This window comes from Populus trichocarpa, chromosome 18 (assembly GCF_000002775.5).
Source record: "Populus trichocarpa isolate Nisqually-1 chromosome 18, P.trichocarpa_v4.1, whole genome shotgun sequence".
Classification (NCBI taxonomy): domain Eukaryota; kingdom Viridiplantae; phylum Streptophyta; class Magnoliopsida; order Malpighiales; family Salicaceae; genus Populus; species Populus trichocarpa.
The window spans coordinates 13,840,486-13,850,521 of record NC_037302.2 but is presented as its reverse complement, the minus strand read 5'-3'; the positions used below and the strand labels follow the sequence as shown (position 1 = coordinate 13,850,521).

The window sequence follows — 10,036 nt, the reverse complement described above, 5'->3', positions numbered from 1 at the left end:
GACAAAGCATTCGATAGTCTTATTGCAATCATGTCATATATAACAATACCAGTATTATATATATAAACTAGTCAGTAGCTTGCGTATTATTGTAACCGTGTTTGTAAATTTAGTCTGACTCGACAGGTCAATATAATGACTTATTGACTTAACCCTAGCCCGAGCCAACATTTAAATTAAAACTAGGTGATGGTTGATTCAATGTGACTTAATCAACCTAGCGGGTCTATGCATGACTCAATCAATTCGATCAAGACTCGATTTGGTTTCAAACTTTTTTTAGAACGACATTGTCTTAATGTTTTTTAATATCAAAACAACAACGTTTTGGATTGATTTGAGTCAACACGAGTTAACCCGTCTAACCTGTGACCCAGATCATAAGCATGATTGAGTTTAATAATTTTGCCTTTTAAAATCAATTTTTTATTTAGTTATATGATAATAAAAATAGATATTCACACCCATAAAATTATGGAGGAGAAATATGTTTTTTTACATCAAAATTGTATTTTTTGATTCATGTATTTTTTTGTTTTGACTATAAAGTGAGTTTTTTATTAGCAGTGTAATTCATTTAATAAAAATTAACAACAATAATTTTTTTTAGAAAAAATATATTTGAGCTAAAAAAGAAAAACCATATATTTTTAATCACTTTATTTTTAAAACCATTTACAGTGAATCCACTTTAGCACTGCATCGCGTTGGAGAGAATTCCAATATTATTTTAGTAATTTACAAGTAATTTGAAAAATAAAATATTTGATTGTTGACCCAAACCCCGAATCAGATTTCATTTTATTTTTTTTCTAAGAATAATTTTCCTTTAATGCCAAAAATAATTAGCAATTTTGATTCCAAAAGCAAATTCCTTATCAATATGTTTGAAAAGTCTAAATTGAATTCTAACTTAGATATTAAATTTTATATTTAGAATCCTTTTGAGCATTAAAATTTAAAATTTAAATGGAATTAATATTTAAAAATACTATAAAAGTAAATTAAATATCAACGACTCTAATTTACAATTCAAAAGTAAAAAAATCTAAAGTTAAAATTAACTTTATTAAAACAATCCCGTGGTCTTTTTTTTTAAAAGACATTCGAGGAAATAAAATGAAGATAAGAAAAATAATATAGAAAATAAAATGAATTGAATTTTATATCTTTTAAATATATAATTTTACTTATTTATCAATTAAATTTAATAAAATATTATAATTAAATTTAATTACAACACAGAATTTGTTTCAAACAACCTATATATTTCCCTGGATTGTTTTTTTAAATTCAAATCCAACTTTGATTTAGTATGTTCTTAACTTTTTGATAATTTTCCTCGGAAATTTCTCTTCCATAATAAAGAGTCAAAATCCCATATAATCTCTTATTTTCCAAGAAAAAAAGCAACAAATTTAATCTCATTTATTAAGTTCCCAACAGCTCATTTCATTTCATAGTGGAATCTAAATCCTACAAATAAATAAAAATCCAAAAAACCCGTCTAACCAATTCGATCAAGACTCGATTTGGTTTCAAACTTTTTTTAGAACGACATTGTCTTAATGTTTTTTAATATCAAAACAACAATATTTTGGATTGATTTGAGTCAACACGAGTTAACCCGTCTAACCTGTGACCCAGATCATAAGCATGATTGAGTTTAATAATTTTGCCTTTTAAAATCAATTTTTTATTTAGTTATATGATAATAAAAATAGATATTCACACCCATAAAATTATGGAGGAGAAATATGTTTTTTTACATCAAAATTGTATTTTTTGATTCATGTATTTTTTTGTTTTGACTATAAAGTGAGTTTTTTTATTAGCAGTGTAATTCATTTAATAAAAATTAACAACAATAATGTTTTTTAGAAAAAATATATTTGAGCTAAAAAAGAAAAACCATATATTTTTAATCACTTTATTTTTAAAACCATTTACAGTGAATCCACTTCTAGCACTGCATCGCGTTGGAGAGAATTCCAATATTATTTTAGTAATTTACAAGTAATTTGAAAATAAAAGTATTTGATTGTTGACCCAAACCCCGAATCAGATTTCATTTTATTTTTTTCTAAGAATAATTTTCCTTTAATGCTAAAAATAATTAGCACTTTTGATTCCAAAAGCAAATTCCTTATCAATATGTTTGAAAAGTCTAAATTGAATTCTAACTCAGATATTAAATTTTATATTTAGAATCCTTTTGAGCATTAAAATTTAAAATTTAAATGAAATTAATATTTAAAAATACTATAAAAGTAAATTAAATATCAACGACTCTAATTTACAATTCAAAAGTAAAAAAAATCTAAAGTTAAAATTAACTTTATTAAAACAATCCCGTGGTCTTTTTTTTTAAAAGACATTTGAGGAAATAAAATGAAGATAAGAAAAATAATATAGAAAATAAAATGAATTGAATTTTATATCTTTTAAATATATAATTTACTTATTTATCAATTAAATTTAATAAAATATTATAATTAAATTTAATTACAACACAGAATTTGTTTCAAACAACCTATATATTTCCCTGGATTGTTTTTTTAAATTCAAATCCAACTTTGATTTAGTATGTTCTTAACTTTTTGATAATTTTCCTCGGAAATTTCTCTTCCATAATAAAGAGTCAAAATCCCATATAATCTCTTATTTTCCAAGAAAAAAGGCAACAAATTTAATCTCATTTATTAAGTTCCCAACAGCTCATTTCATTTCATAGTGGAATCTAAATCCTCCAAATGAATAAAAATCCAAAAAACCCAACCAGAAAATCCCAAAAACAAATCCAAAGCCAGAAAGCAGCCAATAAAATCTTAGCTGGGACCTAACTTTAAACGGACCGGTACTCCCCACACCACGCCACGTGTCCATTCCAACGCATTCTCCGTGGGCTCTTGCTCACTCAAACATATTCCCTTCCCTCTCTTATTTAACCGCTTTCTGCCGGTCCCTTCTCTTCTCTCACTCTCAAATTTCCAAAAGCAAAGAAAAGAGAAGGAAAGATTTCTTTTTCCTGGCATGGATTCAGAGACCAACAAGAAGCTACCAGTTACTGATCCCTTAAAGAGCGAAGGGAAGGAGAAAAATGGCTCAGCCATGACTAAACAAGGAGCTTATGCTGCCATTTCTTACATGGCCAGTGCAGGTCAGGTCCATTCTTCTTTTCGTTAAACTGTCTTTCTTTTCTGTTTGTCTCTGGTTTTGTTTTGACATATTCTTTGGTCGATGAAAAAATGTGGGTGAAGAAGAGAATTTGAAAAGAAAATTTGGTTTCAGTTTTTGATGGTGAAAAAGAAGAAGGGGGTGTTGTTGGATTGTTCTATTGGCTAAGAAAAAGTGAGTTGAAAAGGGGTTTGAGGAGATAATGCTGTGGGCCAAGGAGAATAGAAGAATATCTAGTATTATTGATGCCACTAAAGACACTAATAATGGAGATGGAATTTAGGAGACATACTGAATTGTCAACAACACTAGGCTTTATTATGTCTAGAAAAGTAGGACTATATGATATGAGAATATTTTTTATATAGGTTATAGTGAAGTGGTCACTTGTGATGGCCAGGATAGCGAAAGAATGCTATAGAGTATGATGGTGCAAGTATGGAGGGGGTAAAATTCTAGGAATTTAACCTCGTGGGGGTTGGCCTAATGGTTAAGGACTTGCGGGTTTGCTTGAGTCGTATGAATTAGGTGCACGCTACAGGTTGAATTCTCAACATTGTTAGGTGCAGATAATTCCATGTTGGGGCCACAATCGTGGACTTTCGTTTGAGCTTTCCCAAGCGTGCGGGGGTGGGGTGTTGCGTGTGCTAGCTAGGAGGACTAGTCGAGCCATATGGTCTCGATACCTTTGCTATCATATAAAAAATTTAAGGAATTTAACTGGAATATTAATGTAGGAGAATGATGCAGTTTAAGATGTCAGGAAGTAGGTTTACTTGACTGACCTTCATTGTTTGCACGGGGGCTTTAGGATTTTGTAGCTTAAAAAATTGTTCTGAGATGGATGAAGGCATGAGTATTCTGACATGATGGCGAGCATACAGGATAACAGATCCTGTAGAATGTGATACCTGATACTTACAAGAGGTATAAACTTGGTTGGATTGTGAAGAACATGCTTGTTCATGTCAGCTTAGGCCTTAGTGAACGATCAATCTTTGAGGAAGCCTTATACATAGCTTTGGTTCTATTTGTTTCCCTGAAAAAATAAGTTATTTGGGAGATTGTTTTTCCTGCAGAGGAAAGTTTGTTCTCCAATTTTCCTGATTATTGGAATGTTCATTCCAATATTTTTGGGACCCAGCGAAAAAAACCACTGAAAGTATGAGTCTTCCTGGGATTTCATTGCTTACCTAGCCTTTCCTGAAAAGGTAAAGTTTCTAGCGAGGTAAATGATTGACTTGCTCTCAGATTCTGTAACTGGGGTTTAGCAGTACAATCTGAAAATCTTTAACCAACAGACTAGAGCCGCTAAATTGAAAAAAGACAACAAAAATTGTTCAATTCCTGATAACTGAAGACAGTGAAAGCGTGTTTAAACTTTGATTGCTTTGTCTTCAACAGTCGATATGAGACTGCTGTGACACTCTCTTAGTTGTTTGAATTAAAATTGTACTGCATCCTTTGCCATTTATTTGCTTAATAGTTTCTTGTATGAAGGCAGACTTTTTTTTCATTGTACCTAGTGTGATCATGCTGCCTTCTCCATTCTACAGTTCTCTTGGTAATGTTCAACAAAGCAGCCCTTTCTTCTTACAGTTTCCCATATGCAAACGTCATCACACTCTTTCAGGTATCTCCTTGACTAATATGGTTTCCTGGAGTACCCTCTATGTATAGTTTTTTAATCATTAGCTGCTTGTGGTAGCATTGATTTACTGCAACTAGTTAGCATTCTCTCTTCTAAGATTTCAAATTACAACTAGATTCTGATTCATATCCTGAATCTATCTTTGCCTGGCAATTTAGTGCCAACTGACTTGACTATTTATTTATGCCAGGTCCTGATTCTTCTCAGTAGTTAACCGGGGCATTTTTTTTTCTTGTGTTTTCTAGATGCTATGTTCATGCTTATTCCTTTATGTATTGAAATTCTGGAAGATCATATCTTTTACAACTAGTGAACCGCAGAACATGTCTAACAACCCAGCAAGACTTGTATCATTTAAGACATTGCTTCACTCCCTTCCCCTGGCGTTGTCATATCTGCTTTACATGGTATGTATTTAGCAGAGTTTTATTATTTATTTCCTTGTTCAAAATTTTGAGTTAATTCTAACCATTTCTGGCCTTTCTCTCTTCTGTTAAAGCTGATCACAATGGAATCTGTACGTGCCATAAATGTCCCCATGTACACCACCCTTAGGAGGACTACCGTGGCTTTCACAATGATTGTGGAGTATCTTTTGACAGGACAGAAACATTCCTTGCGTGTTGTTGGCAGGTATGCAACTCTTTGATGCTGCTGTAATAGATGATATGCTGCTATTATGTGATAGTTTCCAGAATTGAATATCATTGTACATAATGGACACTTACTAAAGCATATTTCAGGATAATACGTTCCTGAAAATTAGCCTTTGGAACTAGCTTTATCTGGCTATTTTCATTAAGTTTATTCTCATGATGATGGTATTGGAGTGACGTATATAGATTCCTTATCAAGTCCTCCACTAAAAGAAAGTTTGAATATCAAGATGGTACTTGGTGCATGTTTATGAATTCATAACAGAGTTTTCTATTGGATAGATGATTAGTACTTTTGTACTTGAAGATAAAGGAAATATATATGTAAAGGGTACTGATAGAAAAGTGATAGATCAACTGTAAGCGTATTGAAATGAAATTGGGACTCTAGAAGATGAGTGCCGATAACAAGAAACATTCAACTACTTATATGCACTGCTCGGAAGTTAAATATGCCATGTTGATGATAATCCGAAACTGGTTAGTAAGGAGTGATTTGCTTTAAGATTATACATGATAACAGAAAGCACAAAAGTAATATGAATTAAGACATTCGATAAAGACATGATGAGTAGTGATTGTTGAGACGAGCTGATCTCAGTTTCCAGTGCTTCATCAAAGTCTTAATTTGCTACCTTATGAGGGTCTTATATTACAAGTGGATCTGTCGAATCTGTTTTTTTTTTTCAAAATCACATCATTCATACAATTGGAGTTCTTTTATCTAAGTTTGAGTTGCTTAGACAGCATTGCTTCGAAGATGGATTTGGTGAAGTAATGAATGTCACAGGTTTTGACAAACACCTTGCATCTTGTAAATTGCTGCTGTTGTTACTGTTTCTGCTCGTATTACTTGATTGTTTAGTGTAGTTTATATTTCTAAGGTTTCTAAGAACAACGTGTTTCTGATGTGAAAAAAATCTAGCAGCATGCAAACCGGGTCTTATCAATCAAATTTGGAAGGTCTTATTACGTGAGAAGAACATGGTGTCATTTTCTTCACACTCAAACTTTTTTTAACAGTTAAAGAATGATGACCACATGATATAAATTTGTATGGTTTAAGTAGTTATACCATCCTAAGCTATAATAGCAGTGTGATCTGGGTTTTCTTGTTTCTAATATCTTGTATGATCTAGGATTTCATCAGTGTTGGGATAATCATACTTGGTGCATTTGTTGCTGGAGCTCGAGATTTGTCATTCGATGCTTATGGCTATGCCGTTGTCTTTGTAGCAAACATTTGTACAGCAGTATATCTTGCTTCTATTGCTCGAATTGGTAATAAAGTGTCCACTCTTCTCATTTACAATTGATTACTAAGAGGTTTCAAAGCTTTGTTTTATTTATGATACAATGCAACGCCTTTCAGGTAAATCTAGTGGCCTTAATAGCTTTGGTCTTATGTGGTGCAATGGTAAGATTAGAGGACCCCATTCATTTTGATAGATTGGACTAACCTTAATTTGTGCATAATTTCACATGCTAACTTTTGTAGGTATAATTTGTGGACCAATCTTGCTGTTCTGGACATCAATTAGAGGAGATTTGGAAGCAATGAGGAACTTTCCCTTTCTCTTCTCGCCAGGATTTCAGGTTCTTTATTTTCATCAGAAAGTACATTTAAAGGTTTTAAAGTGCATGGTTGATAAATATATTGGTAAAAAATGTTGATGAACAGGCCTTAACAAGCACATGCGAGTCCTGTGGGTAATCATGCGCGTTTATTTTTTCTTTCTCTGTATATGAATCAACATGATTATATATGTTTATTGCATCTTTTCATCATGTTATGAAGCTAGCCAATTCTCCCTCTCTTAGCTAGTCTTCACTTTATTTTTGACAAGGACACAGAGAGCGCACTATAGCTGTGCTAGTACAGCTCCATTGTAGTGGCCAACTTTGCTAAGATTTACAACATCCCTATCTTGTTTTGTTTGAACGAAACTTGTCTGCTAAGATTTAGAAAATTCTTGTCTTGAGAACTTGAGAAAAACCAATCTTAACAATCTTAAAAGCTCTAAGACTGCAGATATAGCGAAGTTACTAGATTTGCCTGAACTCCTTACTGCTACATCATCTACAAAAGTTGTCAAATGCATATCGTAGCTCCTCCAGGTTTCTCTATCCTAGATCATGTTGTATCTTAACTAAACTTCAACATCATGCAATTCAACAAAATCAGAAAAAAGGAAAATGAGATTCTTAAAGAAATATTTTCTTCCTCTGCGTCATATACATCTTAACAATCTGTGGCTAAAATGTCAGCATCTACAAAATTTCAGAGCAATGGACATGAATATCCTTCCATCGCTATTCATTTAACAGTTGTGTCTGAAACTGCTGCATTAAAATGTTTTGCAGGTGGTGATGCTTCTTTCCTGTATCATGGCTTTCCTAATTAATTATTTTGTGTTTATGAATACAACACTAAATTCAGCTTTGACACAGACTATCTGTGGTAATTTGAAGGTATGTAAAATGCACGCCTCTTGTTAACCTTGCAGCATCCTTAATTCATGTCAATGACACCACAGTCAATACCGATGTGATTTCACTGGTGCAACATTTTCGCTTGTCTTGTTGAATTTTTACACTAATTTTAGATAATGAAGCCAGTGGCTTCCATGTGGTGTATTTCTTCATGTAGTAGAAATCGAACCTCTTAAACAATCAAATTATAGAACTCTTGCGATAACTTGTCATTCTTTTCCTGGGCTATTCTCAAGCTGTATTGTTTATTCTTCCAGGCAGAATTTTCTGTGACTGATATCTAGTTTATTCTTATCTTCCATTTGCTATTCTAGTTAAAGTGCATATGGTGTAATGGATCTGAAATAACACCAAGGAGGTTATGAGTCTTTTTTGTAAGTTGTGCCATGTGAAATCAAATTGTTCTAAACAAGTGCAGCAAGCAGGGAAGATGCTAGAGCCTAAGATTCTTGGATTTTGTAATCACTTTCTACAATAAAAAACCATATAATGCAGCATCTTAAGTTATTTCATAAACATTTCTAGCCAACATCCCTTGATGCGACCAAGTTAATTAAGCCAGAACTGCTGGAATATCTGCATTAAGCATGAATCTCCTGATGAGCCAAAAGGGTATAGTACTGAGCCTAATTTTAGGTTCAATGATTGAAGACAAGAACAGGGCAGGAGCTATAATCAATTTATCTAGTTTTTCTCCTAGCCTTTTATGCTTGTTAGCATTTAGTCTTTAGCCTATAACATATCATAATTCATATTCTATTTCTTCTTATTGTGCTGTTATAGGATCTTTTCACCATTGGATTTGGCTGGATACTATTTGGTGGGCTTCCATTTGACTTGGTGAGAATGAACTGTTAACTTCTTTGTGCTGTTTACATAGCAGTCTTATAATGGCAGATATTCTTATGTTGACTGGTGTCATGCTACCTTTTCAGATGAACGTTGTTGGCCAGTCCCTTGGTTTCTTTGGATCTTGCTTGTATGCCTACTGCAAACTGAAAGGGCAATAAATGCCGAAACTGCTGCTTAGCAGAGGTATACTGGGGGAAAATTGCTCAAATGGCAGATCACTAATGCCTTCATTCAATTGCCAACTTTTTGTTTCTAGTTATAGCAGACACAAGGGAATGGTACCACATGTCTTATGTAGATAACTTTTCTTCATAATATGCAAGATGTTGGCTGCTCCACCATTGAATATTTTCATCTCACTCAAGCTATTTTCTTCATTTATTGGGCTTGCCGTCCCTTGTCCTTAATTTTGGCAGACAAATGCCTTAATTTATTATTACTATTATTATTAACATAAAGTAAGCCTGGTTGAGAAATTACTGCAATATTTTCCCCACTTTGTCTCCGCAAAAAAGCCACTAACCTATAAATTGAGGGGTAATTTGGTTTTTTTATAGGGGAACAATAGTTACTGGGTTATGAATAATATAATGAATTAATTAGCTTGCAACCAAAATAACATTAACTTGCATAAGGATAAGGAGTCTTTTAAACAAATTTTTTTTTAATTTAGCACAATTAAATTACTAAACTACCCTCGAAAAAAAACTTAAACCTTCCTTTTAAGGAGTTTTTTGGTCTTTGTATTTTGTATTTTTTTTTGTTGTTATCAAGTTGATTTATGGATAATTTAGTCTTTCAAAAGTATAAAATATTAATAATAAAAAAAGTGGTTGGCAAAAATATGAAAGTGTCTTATTATTCTATTTCATATTCAATTTAGTTATTATTTTTTTAATGAACATCCCTGTATATATCAATGAATAAATGAAAAATCAAGCTCTTTTTTTACTTTAATCTTATATATACAATAATTTTTTTTTAAAAAAATCATATTAACAACAACACCTGAATGTTTTTTCATGTTCAAAAAAACGTTTGATTAAACCTACAGCATAATGTGAGCAATAACAGTGGATTTCTTTTACAAACTGCATAAAGAGAACTGATCCCTGGATAAATACCACACCTCCCTCTCACATGCACATGCATACCAAGCATGACCCATGTAACTTTGTTGATTTTGAGTTGTCACTACAATTATTTC

At 32.3% G+C, this 10,036-nt stretch overlaps 1 protein-coding gene across 3 annotated transcripts; it reads left to right on the top strand.

Annotated features, from left to right (window-relative positions):
* The first annotated feature begins 2,784 nt into the window (after nucleotides 1-2,784).
* On the top strand, nucleotides 2,785-9,210 carry LOC7459877 (UDP-N-acetylglucosamine transporter UGNT1). 3 transcript variants are annotated; one of them, XM_024590037.2, is made up of 10 exons: nucleotides 2,790-3,160; nucleotides 4,734-4,810; nucleotides 5,149-5,235; nucleotides 5,328-5,461; nucleotides 6,635-6,765; nucleotides 6,857-6,901; nucleotides 6,983-7,080; nucleotides 7,849-7,956; nucleotides 8,761-8,817; nucleotides 8,913-9,210. In XM_024590037.2, exons 1-10 carry the CDS (start codon nucleotides 3,034-3,036, stop codon nucleotides 8,985-8,987), a joined length of 939 nt encoding a protein of 312 aa, XP_024445805.1. In that variant the 5' UTR covers nucleotides 2,790-3,033; the 3' UTR covers nucleotides 8,988-9,210. The 3 variants fall into 3 exon arrangements, with proteins under 3 accessions (XP_024445806.1, XP_024445805.1, XP_002325205.1); XM_002325169.3 differs by having other exon boundaries at nucleotides 2,796-3,160; nucleotides 5,074-5,235; XM_024590038.2 differs by lacking the exon at nucleotides 7,849-7,956 and having other exon boundaries at nucleotides 2,785-3,160; nucleotides 5,074-5,235.
* Nucleotides 9,211-10,036: the final 826 nt, after the last annotated feature.

Bases quoted from the DNA above. Each gene is read 5' to 3' on its own strand.
- LOC7459877 (XM_002325169.3), top strand. From the start codon at position 3,034: ATGGATTCAGAGACCAACAAGAAGCTACCAGTTACTGATCCCTTAAAG. The intron at 6,766-6,856 runs GTAATAAAGTGT...AACGCCTTTCAG, and splicing joins TGCTTCTATTGCTCGAATTG to GTAAATCTAGTGGCCTTAAT. The intron at 6,902-6,982 runs GTAAGATTAGAG...TAACTTTTGTAG, and splicing joins TGGTCTTATGTGGTGCAATG to GTATAATTTGTGGACCAATC.